The sequence below is a fragment of the Natrix helvetica genome, assembly GCF_964273705.1.
Source record: "Natrix helvetica genome assembly, chromosome: Z".
In the NCBI taxonomy this organism is placed as follows: domain Eukaryota; kingdom Metazoa; phylum Chordata; class Lepidosauria; order Squamata; family Natricidae; genus Natrix; species Natrix helvetica.
Window position 1 is genome coordinate 138,502,442 of NC_138554.1, and position 26,154 is coordinate 138,528,595.

At 45.8% G+C, this 26,154-nt stretch overlaps 1 protein-coding gene across 1 annotated transcript in view; it reads right to left on the reverse strand.

Moving 5' to 3' along the window:
* OBSCN (obscurin, cytoskeletal calmodulin and titin-interacting RhoGEF) overlaps positions 1 to 26,154 on the reverse strand; it is a gene marked incomplete at its 5' end in the record, with an annotated part of 248,074 nt that overhangs the window by 16,852 nt on the left and 205,068 nt on the right. The window contains 15 exons of the mRNA XM_081970681.1: positions 1,592 to 1,762; positions 2,123 to 2,245; positions 3,880 to 4,047; positions 5,641 to 5,751; positions 6,348 to 6,470; positions 8,218 to 11,257; positions 11,885 to 11,962; positions 12,397 to 12,442; positions 18,972 to 19,124; positions 19,776 to 19,802; positions 21,532 to 21,704; positions 23,088 to 23,165; positions 24,289 to 24,349; positions 25,391 to 25,591; positions 25,721 to 25,802. Coding sequence (XP_081826807.1) covers positions 1,592 to 1,762; positions 2,123 to 2,245; positions 3,880 to 4,047; positions 5,641 to 5,751; positions 6,348 to 6,470; positions 8,218 to 11,257; positions 11,885 to 11,962; positions 12,397 to 12,442; positions 18,972 to 19,124; positions 19,776 to 19,802; positions 21,532 to 21,704; positions 23,088 to 23,165; positions 24,289 to 24,349; positions 25,391 to 25,591; positions 25,721 to 25,802 — 4,635 coding nt within the window. The remainder of the gene's footprint in view (positions 1 to 1,591; positions 1,763 to 2,122; positions 2,246 to 3,879; positions 4,048 to 5,640; positions 5,752 to 6,347; positions 6,471 to 8,217; positions 11,258 to 11,884; positions 11,963 to 12,396; positions 12,443 to 18,971; positions 19,125 to 19,775; positions 19,803 to 21,531; positions 21,705 to 23,087; positions 23,166 to 24,288; positions 24,350 to 25,390; positions 25,592 to 25,720; positions 25,803 to 26,154) is intronic.

Below are 26,154 nucleotides of genomic sequence, written 5' to 3' on the forward strand. Positions count from 1 at the left end.
TAAACTGGGGGGAAATTCAACTTGACTAATGTTTCACTTAGCAACAGAAATTTTGGGCTCAATTGTGGTCGTAAGTCGAGAACTACCTGTAGTTAACCTCCTCCGGGAACTCCAGTTTTCCTGGGGCTTGAGGAAACATCTAACTTTGATCCAGATCAAGAAACGTAATGTTAGGTTGTCTGGCAATACATTCTCCTTGGTGAATTCAGATGCAAGCCAGTCTCACCACTAAGAGTAGTGGCATATAAATGTAACAATAAGTGTATAATAATTTTTTTTTTAAAAAACAACTCAGTTAAAATTCACTTTGGAGAAAATGAATCTGAGTATGGTTGTTTTCCTGTAGACGTTTCGTGACCCAATTAGGGAACATTATCAATGCTAGAAGGGAGTGGGGTTTGTAGAATGGAGGAGGAGGAGGAGGACTATGGGCTGTCTTTATTGATCTCTGAGCTTGGCTGTTTTCATGACCCAATTAGGTTACAGCTCAGTACTAAAAGGGAGGTGGGTGTTGTGGGGGGGGGGAGAAGGAGGAGAAGAGTTGGTGCTCTCAGAATGTGGTTGTTGGCTTGCAAATGTTCCATCCATTCACTGATGATATTATCTGGTTTGGTAATGAGTTGAGCTCCAAACTCAGAGGGAAGCAAGCGTCACACAGAAAGAGAAACCCAGATAAGCATGGATTAACACCAGACAAACAGTCAAGCAGCAAAAAATACCCTAATCAAGGAATTGCCTAGGGCCATGATGGCAAACCTATGGCACACAAGCCACAGGGGGCAAGCAGAGCCCTCTCTGTAGGCACGCAGACTGACACACAGCTCAGCTCCACTGTGCATGCGTACGCACCTCCCGCCAGCCAGCTGGTGTTTGAGTCCCTGCTGTGCATGCACAGGGGCAGGGAGCATGCAGGAGATGCATGCGCATGTGTGGGGGGGCACATGTGGGTCATGCACATATGCATGGGGGTTGGGGAGCATGGGGGTCCCATGCACACGTGGGGGATCATGCACGCATGCGTGAGGGTCAGGGCACATGCAGGGGTCACATGCACATGCGTGAGGGGGTGGGTGGAGCACAGGGGTCACGTGTGCATGTGCGGGGGCAGGGTGCATGCGCTGGGAAGGAAAGCATGTGGGTGGTCATGTATGCATGCGCGGGGGTTGGTGCGGGTGGCAGGGGGTTGCATGCACATGCACGGGGGGCAGGACGCATGGGAGGATCACATGTGAACAATGTCATGTGTCTGTGCACTTTTAACAGGTGATGACAGAAAGGTTAGCTATCTTATAATTATAAGAATGTGTATGTATGAATGAATTTGAAAGGGGAAACATTTTTTTTACAAAAAGAAAGGTTAGCTATCACTGGCCTGGTGGGTTGGGGGGAAACCCAGACTCCCTGCAACAGTGCCAGAATAATGCCACTCAATCTATAAAGGGAGCAAATGCCCACGCTCCCTGACACTCATTACGTTAGCTAGTTGGGTCATGAAACGTCTGCAAGAAAACCACCAAACTCAGAGAGCACAAAGGCCTCGTCTTTCCAACCCTGGGCTACGGATGCTCTCTCCCGTTGGGAAAATGAATACCTGCTTGATCTTCTTCACCAAGTTTAACTTTGGGAGTTGGGTAGCTGTATGGACCCACGCCGGCTGGGCTCACGCAGGCAATGCGAAAGGAGTAGACCAAACCCCGAGGAAGGTGCTCCACTGTGTAACAGCAATCTGGGATGTCACTGGCCAGGGTTTTCCACTCTCCATCTTGGGAAGAAGAAAAAAAGAGGAGGAAAATGATTCATATTTAGCAATGAATTAATAAAAATATTAATAAAGCAGGAAGATGGTGAGTTCTAGTCCCACTTTGGTCACGAAGGTCAGCTGGATGTAGGTGATACAGGTAGTCCTCAACTTATGACCATTTAGTGACCATTCAAAGTTACAATGGCACTGAAAAAAACTACTTATGACTGTTTCTCACGCCTTTGCAGCATTGAAAGAAAAGCAAGGAAGGGCGTGAAATGGGGCAAAACTCACTTAACGACTGCCTTGCTGAACAACAGAAAGTTTGGCCTCCATTGTAGTCATAATTTGAGGACTACCTGTGAAAGCGAAGCTGCCTACCATTCTTCTTGCACAGAACGGTGTAAGTCACTGGGTGGTTGAGCTCCATCGCTTCCCAGGCCAGCCGTACGCCATCTTCAAGAACTTCAAGGATATCAGGGGCAGATATGTTTGAAGGCGCCTCTGGCAGAATAGAAAACCATTGTTAATCCAAATGTGGGTATGTATGATTTTGAAAACACACTTGAAAGCAAATTGAAGCATTGTGAAATGGTCATTTTCAGGACAACTGCATCTCCGGTCACAAACTCTGGTCTCATCAGGAGAAAGATCCTCATTAACTCCACTTGCAATGTCTTCTGTTTAAAATAATGTTTTTTTTTCATTATGTAAGAGACATGATGTTGATAGAATAGTATTGTTGTTCTTGACCCAATCAGTTAACATAATCAGTGGTAAATAGGAATGGCGTTTGCAGAGAGGAGGAGGAGGAGGAAAGGTTTTGTTTGGATGGATGGATGGATGGATGGATGGATGGATGGATGGATGGATGGATGGATAGATAGATAGATAGATAGATAGATAGATAGATAGATAGATAGATAGATTGATTGATCGATAGAGATAGATAGATAGATAGATAGATAGATAGATAGATAGATAGATAGATAGATAGATGATAGATAGATAGATAGAAAGATAACAAATAGAATATATATATATATGCTGGTCTTGTTGTATTCGGGTCTTTTCCCGTGTAAGATTGAGATTGTCTTGGCAACGATCCCACTCGCCATCTTCAGGCTGGGTTTTGGGCTTAAAGTGTGGTCGGAGCTACCATCTTTCTATAAATTTTGGAGGGGGGGAGTGTGGAGTGCTGGTGTTGTTTCAGTAAATGGATTGATTGGCTGTGTGGTTGTATCATGATTGGTAGATTGGTGCTGATTGGTGCTGGCTGGGTGTCTTTTCTCTCCCCACTCCCTTTTCCAGCACCTTAAAGCTACAGGACATGAAATTAATTCTGAAAGAACCAGGTTAATCTCCAAAACTGAACACTTCAACAAGAGAATAATTATGGAAGCCATCGAAATAGAGAAACACCCCCACAACATGAATAAACGTGACGATACCTCCCGCCTACCAGACATCTGGAAACCGGCCCTAGTCAACAAACGAACCCCACCCACCACCCAGGCCGTTACAACACAAAACAACAATGGACACACAGCCAGCACCAATCAGCACCAATCTACCAATCATGATACAGCCACACATCCAATCAATCCACTTGCTGAAACTATATATATGGGAGGGAGGAACAGAGACAGATAGATAGATAAATAAATAATATATAAATCAGAGAGAAAAAGAGAAGAAATAATTGATGGATAGAAAGATAGACATAGATGATAGACAGACAGATAAATACAGATGAATGGAAAGGGAAAGAGGTGGAGAATTAGAGATGCATGAATGGACAGAGTATAAACAGATAACTAAACAAATACAAGACAGAACTGGTGGAAAAGAAACACAAACAATGGGGCCAGGGGGAGGGGGGTGATTTGAGAGAAAGCTGATGGGGTGAAATGCCCCTTAATACCCAGGCAAAGGCTACCCTATGTTTTGGGGAGATATTTAAGAGCAAAATGATTTTAAGAGCAAAAAGGCTGCACAAGGAGAGATAATTTTTCCTTCCCTAAATCTCTTCTACGTTCCCATTTTTGGACCCACAATTTCTAAGGGGTGCAGACGGGGTGACAGGTTGCAGTCTTCTTGGATCCTGGGGTGCAAGGGGGAAGGACACCATCTTTTACCTGCTTTCCTTATGGTGCAGGAGGTGGAAACGGCACCGTGGGAACTAGTAGCCTTACAGGTGTACACGCCAAAATCCGCCACTGTAGCCGATAACACGGTTAAAAGCTGGAACCGTTTTAGAGTCGAAGAAATCAGGATCCGATCCGTGCTGCCAATCGTTGCTCCGTCTGGAAGGTGATAAAAAGAAAGTTGCCAGGAACTTGGCGACTGCCTAAAATGGAAGGTCAATCTCTTTGGAATGCCTGGAATCAGGAGTCCCACGAATTATAGGTAGTCCTCGATTTATGGCCACAATGGGGACTGAAATCTCTGCTGCTAAGCGAGGCCATTAAGTGAGCCATGCCCGATTTCATGATCTTTTTTTGCCTACAGTTGTTAAGTGAATTGCAGCAGTTGTTAAGTGAACTACACAGTCATTAAACAAATCCGGCGGTGGCTGACTGCCCGAATTTTGATCATGTGACCCTGGGGATGCTGCAATAGTAGCAAGTGTTAGGACCAGCCGTAAGTCACTTAGGACTTTTCAATGCTGCTGTAACTTTGAAATTCCTTCCTTTCTTCTTTTCTCCCCTCCCTCCCCTTTTTCCTTCCTTCCTTCATCCCTTTCCTTTTTCCTTCCTTCCTTCCTTGCTCCCTCCCACCCCTTTTCCTTCCCTCCTTCCTCCCTCCCCTTTTTCCTTCCCTCCTTCATCCCTTTCCTTTTTCCTTCCTTCCTTCCTTGCTCCCTCCCACCCCTTTTCCTTCCCTCCTTCCTCCCTCCCCTTTTTCCTTCCCTCCTTCATCCCTTTCCTTTTTCCTTCCTTCCTTCCTTGCTCCCTCCCACCCCTTTTCCTTCCCTCCTTCCTCCCTCCCCTTTTTCCTTCCCTCCTTCATCCCTTTCCTTTTTCCTTCCTTCCTTCCTTGCTTCCCTCCCCCTCTTTTTCCTTCCTCCCTCCCTCCCTCCCTCCCTTCTTTCCTCCCTCCCTCTCCTTTTTCCTTCCTTCCTTCATCCTTCCCTCCCTTCCTTTTCCTGTTTGCTAAATGAATGGCCATTAAGTCGAGGACTATTTATATAAGGAATACAGCTTGAAAACATCACTGGACAAAAGAGGAGTTTTGGGGGATAAAAGGCCTCCCTTTAGAGGAACGATCAGCATTTTGTTTCCAAGAGGAGTTTCAAAGCATACAGAGGAACACCTGCAAGACCTTAAACCAAACACATCTTTTCTCAGAATCCAGGGGAATTGCACAATTTCACTCTGGGTGAAAATACCCCTGGCTTTGAGGAGCTGCAAAACGTTGTTTAAGCATCCTCACATCCGCCAAAGCCCCCTTTTGCCTGGGATCCAAAGCACCCCACAACCCTCAAAACCCCAGAAAGCTTTAAAGTAAGCAGGCAAGGTGATAGCAAAATGTGTCACCTGTTCAACGGTTGAGCACTTACTAGCAGTGATGATATTACCTAGTTTGGCAATGAAACGTCTGCAAGAAAAGCCACCCAGCTCAGGGAGCACCGCGGTCTCTCTCTCTCCCTCCCCCTCCCCCCTCCTCCTCCCTGCAAACCCCAATCTCTTCTAGCACTGATGATATTACTTTGGTAACGAAACGCCCTGAAAGCATAACAACCCAGCTCAGGGAGCTTCAAAGACCCCAGGCTGTGTTGTTGTCAACCCGTAGGAAGGAAGGGTTTGGAAAAAGGAGCCAGGAGATGACCAGGGACCTGCCTAGAGAAAGGGAAGATCCTGCCAACCTGCCCACCCCGATATGAGCAGTTACGGTACCTTTGAGCCATTCAATGCCGGAGAAGGAGTGAGACGAGGTCCGGCAGGAGAGGGTCAGAGATTGTCCAATGGCAACTGTCTGATCAGTGAGCTCTTCTGTGAAAGAAGGTCCTGGAAAGGAGAAGGGACAGTTTTGTATCATAGGCGTGTAAGTAAATTTGATGTCTTGATTCTGAAAATATGCTGGTTTTGCTTCCGGCAGAATCATATGACCTGTTACCGGCCAAGCCCAATTGAACTAAGAAAGTTCACTTGGATTTTCCAAACTAATGGCAAAAATTAGGAACAGAGTCCAGAAGTGTGAGAACTGAAAGATGAATTTTCCAGCCCTTTTTTAGAAGTTGTGGGTAGACTACTACAACGTTTGCTACATGGGGCGACCCTTGAAGACTCTTCAGAACTACTTCTGGGGCAAAATGCAGCAGACCATGAATTTTGGAGTTGGTTTTATTATTGCTATTCCTTCCTTTCCTTCCTTCCAGTTTCCTTTTCCTTCCTTCCTCTTTCCCCTCCCTCCTTCCCAAATATTTATTTATTATTCAGTGCATTTCTAAACCAAAGACCTCCACACTATTGGGCGTTAATGGTTAAAAATAAAGCCAGAAGGCAGAGACCGAACCCAGGACCCAAATCCTCCCTTCAACCCTCCCGCCTCCATTCCAACCTCCCAACCTCCCTTCTGTTTCCCTCTCCCATGGTTGCTATACCTTTGTCCTTGGTCTTGAGGCCTGGCAAGGTGAATGCCGAGAACATCCTTTTCTTTTTGGAAGTTGGGGAAGGCTCCGTCAAGGAGGTCCTCTCAGCTTGCTCACTCTTGACTTCCTCGGAGGCTAGAAAATAAGAGGACCACCAAAAATGTAAGGGATAGTGGCAGCCAGGAGATCCATTCTGTTTTGCAGAAATCTCCAAATTTAACAACTTTGAGACTTGTGAACTTCTACTCCCAGAAATTCCTCAGCCAGCAAAGTCTCTCCCTTTTCTTCTGGGTTTCAACTCCTAGAATTCTTAGAATAACAGAGTTGGAAGGGGACCTTGGAAGTTTTCTAGTCCAACCCACTGCTTAGGCAGGACTACTTGCCATCAGACAAATAGTTATCCAACCTCTTCTTAAAGACTTCCAGTGTTGGGGCATTCACAACTTCTGGAGGCAACTTCTGTTCCACTGATTCATTGTTCTAACTGTCAGGAAATTTATCCTCAGTTCTAAGTTGCTTCTCTCCTTGATTAGTTCCCACCCATTGCTTCCTTGATTTTGTGCATCTCTGTAGAGAGGAAGTGTTCTCTAACATAATTACAACTCCTCCTCTTTTGTTAGGTCTTTTTCTTTTGAAAAGTTTGTTCCTTCTACCAGTACATTGCAGTCGTGAGTTTCCTTCCATCAACTTTCTGTAATGGAAACTGTATCATACCTAACCTCATGAATTAGCACTTCAAGTTTACCCTGTTCGTTCCCTAAACTTTGAGTGGCATGAACTGCGGTGGCGCAGTGGTTAGAGTGCAGCTAACTGCAGGCTACGTCTGCTGATCACCGGCTGCCAGCAGTTTGGCAGTTCGAATCTCACCAGGTTCATAGTTGACTCAGCCTTCCATCCTTCCGAGGTGGGTAAAATGAGGACCCAGATTGTTGGGGGCAAATCTGTAAACCGCTTAGAGAGGGCTGTAGAAGCACTGTGAAGCGGTCTATAAGTCTAAGTCTGCTTTTGTTATTTAAATTTAAAAATCATGTATGGGGATTCTGGGAGTTGGAGTTCATAAGTCTTAAAGTTACAAATTTTGAAGACTGCTGCTCTTTTGGATCTCTCTTAACCAGGGCGTCCGTCAGAAATATCTTGAAGTATTTTTTAGAAGCTGGATTGAGACCAGAATTGGTAGCTACCTGTCAACCCTTTGAGGACCCCACAAAAATCCCAGAAATGCTACTTTATTGTTGTAGGATATGACAACAGACTCTTAAAAGCATCCCGATCTCTCTATCCAGAATCCAGCCACGTAATTTTGAGGTTCTCCTTCACTGTTTCTACATTTGATATATAAATAAATATATTCCCCCTTTCCCACCATTGAGTTATGCCTCGGTCAAACCTAGCATCCATTTCTGCATCAGGATATCTCTACTTCTGTAATGACCCTGAGGACATTTCTGGTGGCCTTGTTAGTGTTGGAGATTTGGTTATGATGAGACACCTAAAAAAACCTGAAATTGTAAAGAATCCTAGAGCTGGAAGGAACCTTGGAGGTCATCTAGTCCAACCCCCTGCTCAAGCAGGAGACCCTCTACCATTTCAGACAAATGGCTGTCCAGTCTCTTCTTAAAGACCCCCACAACTCCTGGAGGGAAGCGAATTAATGGCTCCCACATATAGGAAAGTTCTCCCTAATTCTATAATTTTGGGCCAGAACAGCCCACAGCAAAAAATATTTACAGGAGCAAAATAGTTAAATCTGTCAGGAAAATTGATGTTGTGGTTTGTTTTTGGTTTGGACTCGTGCCCTAAGCTCATTCTCCTGCAGAAGGATTTAAAAGAAATGTCTTCATATTTTCTTTGGCTCATGTCAGCCAAGGAAGATAATCATTACCTATTCTGGTGTCTTCACTGGACAGTTTTCTGGTCAACATCTTTGAGAACTGAGCTACAGATGCCTTCATCCTCTTCCTCAGACTGAGTTCCACCTGCTCCATGGACTGAGAGCGGGCAACCGGCTTGAAAAGTCCTAAGGCACTCTGGAGAGAACTCTTCCTCTTCCTCGTTGGATCTGATGGGAGATCATACTGGGACCCCATTGGTAGATCACCTTCCGAGTCAGACCTCTTCCCTATCCGTGGTGCTATGGCTGCTTCGGGTCCCACCTCCATTTTGAGGGCACCTGCCTCTTCTTCTCCAGAAGGCTCCTTGAGGGCCACCTCAGGGAAATGATCCCCCCTGAGACCCATTTTTTGCTCCTGCTGAGAAGGGAGTTTGGACCCAGGTGGCCTTTTGCTGGGCAAATTCTCAGGAGCTTTCCTGAAACTCAGGAACTCGAACGGAGAGTAGACAATGTCGTAGAGTTCGTGAAGGTTGAGGAAAGCTGGTTCCACCTCTGTGATATCAAATTTGGAGGTCTTGCTGTCAGGACGAGGCATGGCCGAGAGATCCTGGATCTGCACGAGGGCAATTTCATACATCCGGTTACTTTCTGGATAATCCAAGCCTTCGTAAGGAGAAGACATCCTGGCTTTCTTGCCCAGGTAAGACTGAAGGCTGAAATAGTCTTCTTCTCCAGGGTAGATAATGTCAGCTTCTGAAGGATCTGCTAGGCCAATGCCACCTTCTCTCTTGCCTCTGCGCACCAGGTACCTGCTCTTCGGTCTCACTGCTTGGCCAGGTGGCATTTGATGGAGCATCTCCTCTTGGGGTGACTCTGGCCGAGGAGGTGTTGCTTCTGATCGGTAAGCCATCTGCTCCGCTAAGTTCTCCAGAACGTGAGCCTCTGAGTCCCTGTAAAGTCTCTGCTCACGGCTTCTGCCTTCTCCAATGGAATACGGTCCTTTCATTTGAGTTACGGAGACTTTTTCTCCAGAGGTTGCAAATGGTCTCATTTTCGCTTGGGAAAAGCCTGCAACGGCGGGTGTTTGGCCCTTGAGGGCCTCACCAGAAGCAGACGGCAGGTGGTGGTAGAGCTCATACTTCTCAGCTTCAAAGAAGGACATCAGGTCTGCTTGGGCTTGAGGAGCATGCTGAACCTCTCTGAGAAGAGACTCTCTTTCTGGGTAAGCAGAGGACTTTGGAAGTGAGGCCATCTGGGTTTCTCCATGAAGCATGGGTTCTGAGGTGGACCCCGGTTGGAAAGAGCCTTGCCTCAGAGCAGCAGCACTTCTTGGGGTAGTAGGAGATGGTTTTCTGTAAAGAGGAGACTCTCGTTGTGATGGGTGCTGGCTCCCTCCCAGAGCGACAATCTCTGGATGAACAGGTAGCTTCCTTTCCAGGTGTACGACGGGCAACTGATGTAAAGGCTTCTGCTTTACACTCTCAGAGATTGAAGGTGTTGCCATTTTTGCTTGAGGGATGTCCAACTTCTCCAGACCTTTCTTCTCTAGTATGGCTGACTTGGCCAAGCGAGATCCTGGGGGCTTCTGGGGTGGGATCTGCTGTTCCTCAAGGGTAGAGGAGGCAGAAATGTCAGGATGCAAAGCAGGAGGACCTAAACCTCTACTCTCCACTGTTTTTGTCCCAGGATAAATAAAGGATGGATGGCCTTCATGCACTGGCACAGTCTGTAGGTCTTTGGGAGTCTTGTCTGGAGCACCAGCAAGCTGTTTCTCAGCCTGAACATGGGGGATGGGCAAAGGAACAGAAGATTTGAGAAGATGAAGACTTCCTCCTTGTTGAAGGTGATCAATACCCTTGGGAGAACCTGGGGTTCGTCCATCCCTGTGAGGTGAAGATATGGACATCTGTTCCTCCTCAATGCCACTTTTTGAAGCCAACCCAGATGGCTGAGCTTCTAGAATCAGATCTTCTCTGCCTTGAGGAGATCTTCCCACAAAACGTGGCACCTTCGTTTTCTGAGGTAAATCCTCCTCTTTTTCAGAGCCCCGTGCCAAAATCAAGGCCTTCTTGTCCTGCTGAAGGCCCAACTTGGATCTTTCCTTGTCATCCAGTGGGACTAACTTTGGGTGTTCTTCAGAAAAACCCTCCTTAGCTTTTGCTGCTGACGTTTTTTCGTCCCTCACGTGAGTTCCTTCTACCGGACTACCCTGCAGTATGGTGTCCAGGTCTTCTTCTGTGATCTCCTGCTCCTCAGCGAAGCTCCCAGCTCTTATTCTGTAGTCATCCAAAGAACGGCTCCTGGCAGATACCTGGAAAGTCACCTTGGGCGATTTCTGAGCAGTATCAAAAGAAGCTGATTTGGTGATTGGGGGTCCATAACTTCCTTCTCGTTCCTTCCCCAATAATGCATCCGCCAATGGTCCTCCTTCTCCACCAAGTTCAAACTGTTCCAGCAAGGGTTCCCGTAGACCAGTTAAAGCGGACTTTGAGTAGCCGGCTTTCCTGTAAGATCTCTTAGCTTTTTCTAACTGTTTTCTTTGCCCTTTTCCTGGAGAGGAAGGAAAATCGGTCAGATTTTCTGATGGGTGGCTATAAAAAGTACTTTTGATGACGCTGTGTCTCGGGACACAACCTGGAGATCGTTCTATTCTTCCTTCTTCTGGAGGCAACAATCCAGTTTGATCTTGCAATGAAGCCAGCTCAAATAATGTTCTTCCATGGGCATCAGCCTCGGAGATTTCTCGTTCTTGGGCAGGTTGTCCCTTGGCTGAAGGTTCCTTCAACCTTCTGGTTTTGATGGGTGGCATGGAGTCATCAGGAAGTTTGAACTTCAAAACTTCAAATACATCGTCTTCTTGATCGTTTAAGCCTTCCAGCACAGGTAGGCGAACCTCTGGAATGGGTCCGAAAGGTTTTTTTCCAGAGGAGACCAAAATTTCATTGTCTGAAGATGACCCACTGGTGCTGGAAGAACTGCTCTCTTCGACCAGTTGTCGGGAGACGCCAAGCGAGGTGTTCTTCTGATGCTTTTCCAGGATTTCTGGGATGGGCCTCATCACGAGCAACGACTTGTAGCTCATAAGAGACCGCTGGACATGAAAGGAAGGACAGAAGAGGAAGATTAAAACAGTGGAAAAGAGAAAAATTAAGACAGCCCAAACAAACAGAATTCAACAAAACCTAGAATCATGAAGTTGGAAGGGACCCGGGGCAGAACTCACATCACAAGTGTTTGGCTTAGCAACAAACATTTTGGGCTGAATTGTCATTGTAAGTCGAGAACTACTTATATTAATGAAAGAGACTAGCAGAGAATAGTGAAAATAAATAAATAGCAGCTTTTTAGAAGCCACGCTTCTCAACCTTAGCAATATTAAAGATATCTGGACTTCAGCTTCCCAGAATTCTCCAGCCAATCATGGGAGTTGAAGTCCACTTGTCTTAAAGATGCCAAAGTTAAGAAATGCTACCTTGGGGCTTGCTGTTAATACAGGTACGTGGGACAAGGAACCTTGCAAGAACATTTAAAGGTGCACTTAATCTCTTTCCAAGTTTGCCAGCTTTCTTAGGAATAAAGAGCAGGATCTGTATTGGATATATTCTATCTCTAAAATAAAAATTGTAAAACATACATAGCAATGCATATAACAGATCCCAAAACACCAACACTAGTGAAGCCAAAATAATGGTGCATCATGGTAGAGTCTCTTACTAACCTGCCATTTGCTTCGGGATACAAAAAAGTTGAGCGGTTTTGTCTCGATAAAATGACTCTCTTCAAGTGGGGGTTTGTGCTGAAAAGGAATATTATCAGTTTGAAAATAGATTCGTATCTTCAAACACCTAGCAAATATTCTGATTTATTTGAAAACCAAATTTTCTAGTGTTTGTCTTGATTTGTTCATTTTTAGAAGGAAAAAAACAAAACCAAGCCAAGCCACCAGGTCAAAAGACACCATTATTCCTTTATATTTCTTCTGTAAGTTACACATTTTGAGAGAAGCCAACACTTTGACGTAGATCGTCTTAGCAAAGGCATCCTCCAAATTGGAGAGGTAAAAAAATTAATATGAAAATTGCAACTGTGCAATCAGAGCCATTGGGCTGCCATCTTGACTTTTATGACCTCTCTTCCCTCACAGACATCCCTGATGTCCAGATTAGGGGGAAAGGGAGATGAGCATCAAAATATGATTCTTCCAGTCCTTCAACAGTGATCAAAACTTACAGAAAACCAGGGATGAGAGAGGCACTCCATCGCACTTGGCCTGGTTCTGTAAAGAGAAACAACAAACGAGGTTTTACTTGATATGCAAGGTACAGCTATGTATTCAAAGAATATTTCAATGACTGGTGTGACTGGAAAGGACTGATCTTGAACAGAAAGCTGGTTTAATATAGTAAATGGCAAAGGTCCCCTGGGGTTGCATGAATTCAGGATAAGATCATCAGTACTGTTAGATCTGGGCAACGAGAGACAGACTGCGGACACGAAGTGACTTAACAGCTCTTTATTAGTAATAATAGTGATCCAGCTTGTTTGGTAGTCGGAGGGTTCCCCTTTTATAGGGAGTGGGCACGCCCCTCGACCAATCAGAGGGATACCTGTTTCCCGCTGTAGGAGCGGACCAGAGGGAAGACTTATCCCGATATATGTTAATATCTAACACCCCTCCCCTCCTAGATGGGACGTTGCGGTAGGTAACATAATCTTTTAGGTAGGTGGGTGTTTGTCTTGCTCGGGAGGAACGTCGTAGTTCGGGTTGGCTTGAAGTGGTTGCAGGACTGGGTGCGGGTTGGTTTGAAGTAGTTGCAGGATCGGGTGCTTTTTCTATTTCCCGTTCTGGAGGTCTTGTGCCTTCGTTGCTCGGGCGTTCAGGAGTTTGTTCGGCTGCGCTGTCTGGGGGTTTCTCTGTTACGTGTGTGTAGTCTTGTTCCACGCTTGGCTCGCCGGCGTCGTTGTTTCCTATGCTGGGGTTTTCTTGTGGCTGACTTTCCGTAGACAGGAAACTTTCGTCTTCATTTCTAAGGTTGGAGTGTGCTAGGCGACCCCGCAGTTGATCGATGTGCCTTTTCCAATTCCGCCCATCTTCTAGCTCTAGCAAATACGATCGTGGGCCCGTGATGCCTATGACCTTTGCCGGCATCCATAATGTTCCCCCCGTGTAGTTGTGAGCGTATACTGAATCCCCTACTCTGAAAGACCGGACCTTACTTGTAGAGTCTGGGGGAGCCGTAGCAGAGTAATTCGGATGGAGCCGGTCTAGGTGAGATCGTAGGCGACGGCCCATGAGTAGTTCAGCGGGGCTCCGACCCGTCGTTGCGCTCGGGGTAATGTGTTGAATGAGGAGGTAATGGTCAATGCGTGTTTGCCAATCACCTGGACCCATCCTGGCGAGGGCCTCTTTTGCGAATCGCACCATTCTCTCCGCCTGTCCGTTTGATGCTGGGTGGAATGGCGCGATGAGGGCATGCCGGATTCCCAACCCTGCTAAAAATGTTTCAAAGTGCATGGCCGTGAATTGGGGCCCGTTATCGGATACGAGGAGATCTGGCAGGCCATGGGTGGCGAAGAGTCGCCGTAGAACCTTTATGACTGCCTCTGCCGTGGTTGAAGTCATTAGGACTACATCTAGCCACTTTGAGTATGCATCGACAACTATAAGGAAAGTCTGACCTTGGAATGGCCCTGCGAAGTCGATGTGTATTCGCGACCAGGGTGCTTTGGGTTTCTCCCATTCTGTGGCGGGCGCTTCCGGGGGTGCTGGTCTCGATTCCTGGCATGGGTCACAAGTGGCCACCCACTCCTCTATTTCTTTGTCCATGTTTGGCCACCACACGTAACTTCTTGCTAACGCCTTCATTCTAACAATCCCCGGATGACCCATATGTAAAGCATCTAATACATTTTTACGTAAAGCATGCGGAATAACAACTCGATCCCCCCACAACAAACATCCTTGTAGTACTGAGAGCTCGTCCCGTTTCGACCAAAACATTTTGAATTCCGGGCCCACATTTCCCTTTGGCCACCCCCTCCAAACCCAAGTTTGAACTTGTTTTATTAAATTGTCTTTAGAGGAGAACCTTGCAACATCGTAGGAAGAAACCGGTCCCGAATCCAAACAGTCAATGAGCAATACCGGTACTTCTGGAGTGGGGTCTGGCAGAATGTCAGGTAATGGGCAACGGCTGAGTGCGTCTGCGTGTCCCAGAGTGGAGCCCGGTCGATGTATCAGTTTGTATGAATATGCAGCCAGGAAAACAGTCCACCTGGTCATGCGAGGAGAAAGGGAGACCGGAGTGGGGCGGTTTCCCGCCAAAAGTCCCAACAGCGGTTTATGATCTGTGATCAGTTCAAAATCGCGGCCGTAGAGGTATTCGTGGAAACGCTTTACCCCCGCGACGGCAGCCAGCGCTTCCCTGTCCATTTGGCTGTAATTTCTTTCGGCCGATGAAAGAGTTCTGGAGTAGAACGCGATGGGTGCTTCTTTTCCGTCGGGCATCCTGTGGCTGAGGACTGCTCCAACTCCGAAAGGTGATGCGTCGCAGGTCAATACCAGCGGTAGGGTCTGGCTGTATTGAACAAGCAATGAGTCAGTGGTGAGTAGACGCTTTACTCCGGCGAAAGCTGCAGCTTCGGATCGTCCCCATTTCCATGGTGCGTTCCTCTGGAGTAGACGGTGTAGTGGCTCAGCAACGGTCGCCTTCTGTCTCAGGAAAACGCTGTAGAAGTTAAGTAATCCGAGGAAGGCCTGCAACTCGGTCTGATTTCGTGGTGTGGGGGCGTCCTGGATCGCCTTAATTTTCTTTGAAGTGGGGTGTATTCCCTGACCATCGATTCTATAACCCAGGAATTCTACGCTAGGCACGTTAATTTGGCATTTTTCTTTTTTAAGGCGGAGACCCTTTTCTCTGATTCTGGCCAAAACAGATCTGACTCTTTTGTTTAATTGCTCCTCGTTTGCAGCTGACACCAAGATGTCGTCAAAATAGGGGACGAATCCTGGTATCCCTTGCAACAGTCGTTCCATGACGCTCTGGAACAATCCTGGGGCAATGCTAACGCCGAATTGTAGCCGGTTGCATTTGAATGCTCCTCTATGCGTCACTATCGTTTGGGCCTCCGCTGTGGCGCTATCAACTGGCAGTTGCTGGTAAGCTTGTGCCATGTCTAACTTTGCGAATACCTTTCCTGGCCCCAACGAGTGCAATAAGTGCTGTACTACTGGCACAGGATATGCGCTCTGTTGTAGCGCGACATTAATTGTGCACTTATAGTCCGCGCAGATGCGGACTGATCCGTCTGGCTTGACTGGGGTCACGATGGGCGTTTCCCAGCGCGCGTGATCTACCGGCTCAAGGATTCCTTGCTCCACTAACTTATCTATCTCTTTGTCTATTTTAGGGCGGAGTGCAAAAGGCACTCGTCTCGGTTTAAGTCGGATTGGCGCCACTTTAGGGTCTAAATTGAATGATATTGGTTTACCCACATACTTACCAAGACCGGGGCTGAACACATCCTCGAATTCCTTAAAAATCTGTTCAGCGCTGCTGTTTCTTACGGCGTTGATCCCGGTGACTTCTAACCCCAGGGCTTCAAACCAATCAAGCCCCAGAAGGTTCTGCAATGGCGCGCTGGCGATGGTCACGGGCAGCTGGGCTTCGATGTCCTTGAAACGGATGTGGAATGTGCCTTGGCCCACGATGGGGACTTGGTTCCCCTGGTAGTCTCGTAGCAGGACGTCTGGAGCGTGTAGTTGGCTCTTTCTGAGGCTAGGGATAGCCTGTTTCATGGATGCCCATGAAATGATCGTCAGGGTCGATCCTGTGTCGACTTCTAGCTCGCAGGGTGAGCCCTCCAAGAGGACTGTGACTCTCAGCCTTTTGGGCCGCTTAGGGCGGACCTGATGTATTGTGGTGAGATACGTTCGCAACTCCTCTCTCTGGGTCAACTCTATCTCATCGTCTACATCCTGAAAATACTCTCGTTGAGCGTCTTGATAGAACGCTCGTTCAGCTCTTTGTGTGTATTCTCTCTGGGGATACGCTCGCTCACTTCCTTGTGAGTAATCTCTCTGGGAATACGCTCGTTCAGCTCTTTGGAAATTTTCTCTCTGGGTAAACACTTGTGGATTTCTCTCTGGGCGCCCTTTTTGATTTCTCCAAGCCCCTGGGTTGGGCTTCTGTTGGCGGTACATGGGTGGCTGCCGTGAGGTAGGGACTCCGCTCCGGCACACTCGTGCGATGTGCCCAAGTTTGTTGCAGTGCGAACAAACAACGTTCCTGAACCTGCAAGTAGACCTGGGGTGATTCCCTCCGCAGCTTGCGCAGGGCGGCAAACGGGATCCGGGTCTCCCCCCAGGCCTCACGTGACTGCTCTGCATTAGGTGACTGTCCTCGAACTCGGGATTCTCGTAGTCGGGGCTTGTGTCCTCGTAGTGAACTCTGGTTTGCCTCGGTGCTGGCTGGTTTACGCTGGCCCCTCGTTGTATGGTCACCGATGATTTCTCCGCTGATTCTGACGCTCTTGCTTCGTTTAACGCTGTCTGTAGGGTTAAACTCGGGTTTGCCAACAGCTTCTTTTGCAACGAAATGTCTCTTATCCCACAGATGAGCCGCTCTAAGATGTGCTCTTCCAAATCCCTGTATTCGCAGTGAGCTGCTGCTTTTCGTAGGGCTGCAACATATTGATTAATGGATTCTCCCGCCTTCTGAGTCCTCATGTTGAATTCTTTGCGGCAGACATGGCGGGAAGGTTTTGGCGCGTAGTGAGTTTGCAGAGTCTGTTGCAACGTTGTCCACGATACTGCTTGTATTGGAGTAGGCGCGGTGAGGTCTCTGGCCGTATTGAAGACTTCTTTTCCGCAGTAGCCGAGGAAGATGTTTTTCTTCCTTGCATCGGTGATCCCCGTGTATTCGTTCGCTTCGAGGAAACACTCGAAACGAATCATGAAGGCTTCCCATTCGTCGTTTGCTGGGTCGAAAGGAGCGGGGGGAGCATGCATCGCCATCTTCTCTGTTTGAATTTGCCGCGCTGCGGTGATCTGAGATGGCTGTCGGAATTGCTGCCGAATTCCTGGGCTGGATCAAATCCGGAGATTCTGGAGGTAGCGTTCTTCGTCCTATCTGTCTCTCGATCCCACCCTCGTCGCCAATGTTAGATCTGGGCAACGAGAGACAGACTGCGGACACGAAGTGACTTAACAGCTCTTTATTAGTAATAATAGTGATCCAGCTTGTTTGGTAGTCGGAGGGTTCCCCTTTTATAGGGATTGGGCACGCCCCTCGACCAATCAGAGGGATACCTGTTTCCCGCTGTAGGAGCGGACCAGAGGGAAGACTTATCCCGATATATGTTAATATCTAACAAGTACTCTGAAATTTCTTCTTCAGCAGCTTTTTGCCATCGACCACTCTACGCCTTGACGTGTTCCACTTTTGGACCTAATTATCCACTTCTAAAAAATATCCATCCCAATGTTGCACTAACACACTTTTCAAATTTTTAAATCTTAGATTATTTGGTTTTTAATGTTTTATTCCATTGATTAAATTGTACACCTCCCAGAAGCCCTCTGTGAGGGAGATGGTCAGATAAGGTTTGATATATCAAACAAATCAATCAATCAATCAATCAATCAATCAATCACATAGGTTTCCAAATTTCAAGACATTTTTAGGATAATGGACTTTGGAGAAGCAGGTTAGGAAGAATATGGACCCTGACAGAAGAGAATATTTGTAGCTCAGGGTTAAACCGTGGGGTCGTTGGTGCACTCTGAGGTTGGTGGTTTTCTTGCGCATGACTCAGCGGGGGAATATTATCAGTGCTAGAAGGGAGTGGGGTTTGGGGAAAGGAGGAGGAGGACTATGAGGTCCTTAGGGCACTCTGAGCTTTGTTGTTTCTTGCAGGCGTTTGATGAACATCATCAGTGCCAGAAGTGAGTGGGGTTTGCTCTCGTTTTATATAATAGCAGCTTGCCCTGCCAGTGTTGGTGGGAGTGGTCTTGGTGGTAAACAATTGCCTAATCAAGGAATCACCAAGACCACTCCCACCAAACAAGACTGACAGGGCAAGGTGCTATTATATCAAATGAGAGCAAACCCTACTTGCTTCTGATAATGTCACCCAATTGGGTCATGAAAACTTCTGCAAGAAAACAACCAAGCTCAGAGAGCACCAACCAAGCACAATCCTCCTCCCCCCTCCTCTTCCTCCCCCCTCCTTCCCACAAACATTATTCCCCCTCTAGCACTGATGATGTTGCCTAGCTGGGTCATGAAAAGTTTTGCAATAAAACCACCAAGCTCGGAGAGCACCAAAAACTTATGGCTTTCCCAGAGTCCATCTGTCCCTCAAGTCTATCACTCTTCTAAAATCCTGAAGAAAGGACATCCTTTTTTAGAAACCCTTCCATCCTATCCTACGCTATGTCTCTGAAATGAAAATGAGAAGTGTATTAATCCAGTATCTTAGGGGCTGCCACAAAGAAGAGGGAGTCAAACTATTCCTCAAAGCATCTGAGAGCAGGACAAGAAGCAACAGGTGGAAACTAATCAAGGAGAGAAGCAACCTAGAATTAAGGAGGAATTTCCTGAAAGTGAGAGTAATCAATTAGTGGAACAGCTTCCCTTCAGAACTTGTGAATGTTCCAACACTGGACATTTTAAAGAAGATGTTGGATAACCATTTGTCTGAACTGGTGTAGGGTTTTCTTCCTGAGGAGGGAGTTGGACTAGAAGACCTCCAAGGTCCCTTCCAACTCTGTTAATCTGTTAAGTATATTCTATTCAACTCACCCAGGAGCTGACTGAAGGATCTTTTCAATAAAACCCTTGGCTTCTTTGCTCAAATGATCCCAATCAGACTTATTCCACGAAATGATCCCATTCTGGACGTTAAGCAGGGTTGCTCGGTCATTTTCCCCAGCAAAGGGAGACTTGCAGGTCAAGCTGAGTGTTTGGGGGGGAAAAAGACAAAATTTTAAAACGTTTGTATCGTCACGAACCAAGTCGGTCTATCTTAGGGTTGTCCAAACTTGGCAACTTTAAGACTTGTGGACTTCAACTCCCAGAATTCCCCAGCCAGCTCTGGGGAATTCTGGGAGTTGAAGTCCACAAGTCTTAAAGTTGCCAAGTTTGGACACCCCTGGTCTATCTGCAAAGAAAAGGCAGAGGATTGCTATTTCTTGGTGATAAGACCTACAGGCAATCCTCAACTTAGAACCATTTGTTTACTGCTGTTTAAAGTTGCGACGGCACTTAAAAAAGCGACATGACCATTTTCCACACTTACGACCATTGCAGCACCCCCATGGTCACATGATCAAAGTTCAGAAGCTTGGCAATGGGTTTGTATTTATGACGGTTGCAGGGTCCCTGCGATCCCATTTTGCGACCTTCTGACAGGTAAAGTCAGAAGGGGAAGCCAGATTCAATGTGTCATTAAGTTAACAACTGCAGTGATTCACTTAACAACTGTGCCAAGAAAGATTGTAAAATGAGGTAAGACAATTGTCTTGCTTAGCAACGGAAATGTTGGGCTCAATTGGGGTCATAGGTTGAGAATGTATGTGTAATATGACAAAGTTTTCATAGGCTTACCTTAAATAGCTAATAACCCCAACTGGCCTATAAGAAAAGAAACAGATATTAGAAAAGAATCTCAGCTCTCATAAAGCCTTGATGGACCGACCTCCCATGGATCTGGTGCCCTGAAACGAAGTTTCTCAACGTGGCAAATTTAAGATGGGGGGGCTAGAATTCCCAAACCAACATCTTCAAGTTGCCAAGGTTGAGAAACCTGACCATGAAGGATGATCTGGTTTCTTCTACCATCAGAGGAATCTTTCACTGTTCCTTCGTTTCTCAATGAGACAGAGCCATGAACCAGTAAATTCTGGAGATCAATTCCAAAAGACAAAGATTAGAACCTAGAACAGTGATGGAAGGGACTTGTGAGGTCTTCTAGTCCAACCCCTTATACCACCCTGGTCAAATGGCTGCCCAATCTCTTCTTGAAGACCTCCAGTGATGGAGCACCCATAACTTCTGGAGGGAAGCTGTTCCACTGGTTAATTATTCTTGCTGTCAGGAAGTTTCTCCTTATTTCCAAGTTGGATCTTCCTCTGATGAGCGTCCACCCATTACTTCTTATGCCCTCTGGTGTTTTGGATAATAGGTTGACCCCCTCTTCTCTGTGACAAGCATTGGAAGAAAGTTATCATGTCTCCCCTGATTCTTCTCTTCGATAAGCTAGACATACCTAGGTCACTCAACCATTCATCCTACAAATTCAGTGTCTAGACTCTTCATCTTCTTTGTTGCTCTTTTCTGCACTCTTTCTTTGGTCTCAACATCCTTTTTGTATCATGGTGACCACCACTGGACACAGCATTCCAAGTGTGGCCTCACCAGTGCAGTATAAAGTGGTACTATCTCTTCTTGTGATCTTGATGCTAACTCTCTGCTGATGTAGCTCAGGACTACATTGGTCCTACACCTAGATCCCTCTAACAATCGCAACTATTGAGCCAGATACCACCTATACCTGTGCTGACAAACCTGTGGCACACGGAGCCATATCTGCTGGCACCCAAGCCGTCAGTTCCAGCACACATGTGCATGCCGGCGACCTACTTTTCACCCTTCTGGAAGGCCAGGGGAGGCCGTTTCCACCCTCCCCAGACTTCTGAAAAGCCTCCAGAGCTTGGGTAGGTGAAAAACGGGCCCAACGGGCTTACCAGAAATCATTTCCGAACTTCCAGTAGGTCAATTGGGCCTGTTTTTGCCCTCCCCATGCTCTGGAGCCTTTTGTGGAGGGCAAAAACGGCCTCCCCTGTCTTCTGGAAGGCCAAAAATCAGGTGGCCAGTGTGGGGGTGTGCACTGGAGCTGATTGCTTGCATGCCACAGGTTTGTCATCACGGGTATAGATGGCATCTGGCTCAATAGTTGCAATTGTTTTGGCACCCAACCACAAAAAGGTTACCCACCACTGACCTACACTATAACTGTGCTATACAAGACTGAATCTTGTGGCACCCCACTGCATGCTTCCCTCCAGGTAGATGTATTCCGCTGAAGACCACACGTTGAGCGTGGTTAGTCAGCCAGTTTTGAATCCATCTGGTGGTGACGCTATCTATCCTACATCGTTCAATCTTACCAAGAAATAGATTGTGGTCTACTTCATTAAATGCCTTATTGAAGTCTAAGCATATTACGCCCACAGCATTTTGCAGGTCTACTAATTTAGGGCTAACCTTCTTGGCTCTCCACATCTTCAAGGATGCTTACCAAAAGCAGCAAGGAAGATTAGAATAAAACTAGAAGGAACAAGAAGAGAAAGGATTCATTTACCAGATGTCCGATGCCGTTGACACCGGGGACCTGGATAGTACTTCTGGTGGGACAAATTCTGGAGATCCGTAAGTGCTGTGCTGAGGCTCTGATGGATTTATCCTTTGGGCAAAGCCAAAGTCGCAGATCTTAATGTCATCCCTGTCAGGGTGGACCATCAAAATGTTTGAGGGCTATAGAAGTAGATACAGAAGGAACGTCAGTGAGTAAAAGAACTGAGGCATAAAACCTGTCGGCAAAAAGGGAACTCAAACTGGTTTTCCTTGCTGAAATTCCGAGATACAGGTAGTCCTCAACCACAATTGAGCCCCAAATTTCTGTTGCTGAGACATTTGTTAAGTGAGTTTTGCCTGTTTTATTTGAGCCTGTCATTTGCACCTCTATAAGTGTCTGGTTTGGCACAGCAACCAAACAGGAGAGACCTAGATTTCAGCAGAAAAAACAATGCCATCCAACCTGCCTTCCATGGAGGACTTGCATAGTGCATGGGCTAGCAAGAAGGCTGAGAAAATGTCTACAGACCCCTCACATCTCGGACATAAACTGTTTCAATTTCTTCCCTCAATAAGGCATTGCACTCCAGAACAACTAGACACAAGGAAAGTCCCACCACTACCCCACCATCACTCTGTTAAACAACTCATTCCCACAGAAGTGTCTTATGTCGAATGACATAATAGGGTTGTATTATATTATCCTTCTCATCTGCCTTATTATCTATCCCTTTAGCATCTTATGACTATCACTTTGCTGTTTGTATCTCATGGTTTATGTTGATTGCTTTTATTTAGTATCCTATTATGATTTACCTTGATTGTTTTAGTATACTATGACTATCACTGAATGTTGTATCTATGATTTATGATAATTGTATTAGGATTATTGTGTGTACACTAAGAGCTTATGCGCCGGAGACAAAATTCCTTGTGTTCCAATCACACTTGACCAATAAAGAATTCTATTCTATTCTGTTCTGTTCCATTCCGTGCTGTCCTGTCCTGTCCTATCCTATCCTATCCTATCCTATCCTATCCTATCCTATCCTATCCTATCCTATCCTATTCCTCCTTATGATCCATTGGAAATTGCAAAGATGGAAGAGAGATGGTGGGAAATGACCAGAAGAAGGAATAGATAGAATTGGTCAAGAAATAGTTATTAGCAGCTTCACTCCAAGATGGCAACTCAGCCTAGGTGGGGAGAAGTGGTAGAAGAAGAATTTATTGTATTTTATTTTTTATAATTTAATTTAATTTAATTACTTTAATTTTGTTTTTTCTTTTCTTTTAAATTATATATTTTATTTTATATCCTACCTTTATTATTTTTACAAATAATTCAAGACAGCAAACACATCCTCCTATTTTCACCACACCTCGTGAGGTGGGTTGGACAGAGGGATCAGCCCGAAGTCACCCAGTTAGCTTTCAGGCCTAAGGCAGGTCTAGAACTCATCATCTCCTGGTGATTGACCCAAAGTCACCCATGAGGCTTTCATGCCTAAAATGGGACTATAAATTAGATAGGTGCAAGGTTCTAATGTTCATAAAAATTACCTTGATGTCTAAATGTAATATTTCGTTGCTGTGAAGATACAGGATCCCTTCTAGGAGCTGCTTGATGTAGAATTTGACCTATTTCAGAAGGAGGAAAATGAAGTTATTGGGGTCACATGGAAAAAGTCTGCATAGATTCCCAGACATCTAGGTGTGTTTTTCAAGGAGGCAACTGGACTTTCTTGGTTTTTCTTTGAAGACGTTTCGCTTCTCATCCAAGAAGCTTCTTCGGTTCTGACAGGATAGTGGGGGATGGAAGGACTTATATTCCTTGCAGACAGCCGGTCATTTGAATTCTTTGTCTTCAAAGGAAAAACAAGGAAGCCCAGCTGCCTCCTTTGGGAGTCACATAGAAAAGCATTAGGGAAGAGATTGGTCTAGACCAGGGGTGTCCAAAGTTGGCAACTTTAAGACTTGTGGACTTCAACTCCCAGAATTCCCCAGCCAGCTGGGGAATTCTGGGAGTTGAAGTCCACAAGTCTTAAAGTTGCCAAGTTTGGACACCCCTGGTCTAGACTTTGCAACCATTTTTCTTCCAAAATTTAATCTGCACCCTCCCCCAACTTGATTGGCACTCTGCATGCTATTAAAAATAGTTTTTACTTCATTTACATCTTTTACTTTATTCCACTGATTTTTCACTGGAGGTTTCTAAGAAGAAATTGGACAGCCATTTTCTGGAATGCTATAGGATATCTCCTGCATGAACAAGGGGTTGGACTATAAGACCTTTAAGGTCCCTTCCAACTCTGTTGTCCTGCAATTCTAATTCTGAAGTTCTTTGTATTACCTGCATTGTGCTTGCCTTCCTGAGACAGTAAAATGTCAGGTGACTGAAAATTATGGGGTCCTTGGTGAGCTTGGTTGTTTTCTTGCAGACATTTCATGGCCAAACTAGGTAACATAATCAGTGCTAGAAGGGAGGAGAGTTGCTTTCTGTTAAACATACATCCTTCTGGCACTGATGAGCTTATCTAGTTTGGTCATGAAATGTCTGCAGGAAAGCAACAAGCTTAGAGAGCATCAAGGACCCCACAATTCAACTCTGAGTTACAAATAATATCGGACTGGCTGGGGATAATGGAAATTAAGTCTATAACCCTGGAAAAGAATTGAGCTGGGGAAGGAATTCGACTGACTTCAACTCTCCTTGTTTGTGTTAAAATCTTTGGTCCTAAAATACGGGAGGAAGAATTCTCACCTCTGCTTCTGTCACCATGTTCTTCTTATACAAGCGGTCCAGAAGGTCTTCGTTGGAACATCTAATCCGTTAAGGAATGGGGACTAAGCCATCGAGAGGGTTAAACAAACACATACAGATTGTTTTCAAAGAATCTTCCAACAATTAACTCTCTCCATCTGCCCAAACAATTCAGGACAGAAAGAGGGACTGGCCCAAGACATTTGACATCCTGAGGTTGCAAGACGGGGCTTGAAGAGTTGATAGAAGAGAATACCTATAGCTCAGGGTTGAACTATTGGGTTTCTGGTTCTCTTTGTGCTTGGAGGTATTCCTGCAGATGTTTTACAGCTGAAGTAGATAACACCTTCGGTGCTACAGTGGAGTTTGGTTCAAACATCAGCACTGATGATGTTACTTAGTTTGGTAATGAAACATATGTCAAAATACTATCAACATCAGAGAGCACCAAGGACCATGCAGTTTCTCTCCTTCTCCTCTTTCTCCTTCCTCCTCTTCCTTTCCACAAATCCCACTCCCTTCTAGCACTAATGATGTTCCCCAGCTGGGTCATGAAATGTCTGCAAGAAAACTATCAAACTCAGAGATAATCAAGGATCGCCCAAACCTTTCCTCCTCCTCCTCCTCCTCCTCCTCCTCCTCCTCCTCCTCCTCCTCCTCCTCCTCCTCCTCCTCCTCCTCCTCCTCCTCCTCCTCCTCCCTTCTAGCCCTGATGATGTTCCCTAGCTGGGTCCTGAAATGTCTGCAAGAAAACCACCAAGCTCAGAGATCACCAAGGACCCCACAATCCTCCTTCTCCTCCTCTCCACAGTTCTCTCCTTGCAAACACTGATGATGTTCTTTAATTGAGTTATGAGCAGAGAGCACCAAGGGCCCTGCTGTTCAGCTCAGTTACAAATATTCTCTTCTATCAGCTTACACCATATTGAGAAACAGAGGATTGTGAGAAAGGACTTTCAAGATTCTTACAAACAGTGCATTTGTGATGCCTGTTTCTTCATCTACCCCACCTTGGCAAGGAAGGAACGCTGAGGACTAGTGTCTTAACACCATCTCTTTTCATAACTTTCTTTGTTCTTCTTTTCAGGGGCAAAAAGGATACAGTTCCAAAATAAGAATTAAGGTTTTCCGTGTTTCAAACTGGTCCAGTAATTGAGTAATTCGATCATGGGAAAGTTGGACTAGAATATCTCTTTCTCGATAAGCCGGTTCTCTCGTTCGACTTCGCAACGGGATGAATTTCGCTGCACAAGCCACACGGTTGGCTTTATGGATGACTCTCTTGAGAATGCTGAAGGAACCCCTGAAAACCGTTAAATACCCAGAGAATAAAATAATAAGTTCAAAGCTTGAGCAAAAAAACAGGTTCCCAGGTGTTATATTTCCCCCTCAAAATAATAGTGGATGCTAAGGAGGAAAAGATCATTTTTACCTTCCTATTTCCTGCTTAACCTCATAGAAAGAATGAAGTTTCCTTCGTGGCCTTCTCTTCTTCGCCTCTTGACTTTTCTTGTCTACAAATAATCAGAATAAGAATCAAAATGGTGACAATGACAGAAATGCTATTTGCCTTCCAAGCAAGAACTGGTAGGACCATCAAATATAGGTAGTCCTCAGCTTACGACCACAATGGAGCCCCAGATTTTCTGTTGCTAAGCAGACAGTTGTTAAGTGAGTTTTGAGCCTTTTTACAAACTTCCTTGCCATACTCGTTAAGTGAATCTGGCTTCCCTGAGGTCACAAAAGGAGATAAAGTGACCCCGGGACAACCGTCATAAATACGAGTCAGTATTTATGAGCAACTGATTCATAATATGACATATGAAATAAACTGGCTCATAAATACGAATCAGCCAATGGAAGTTT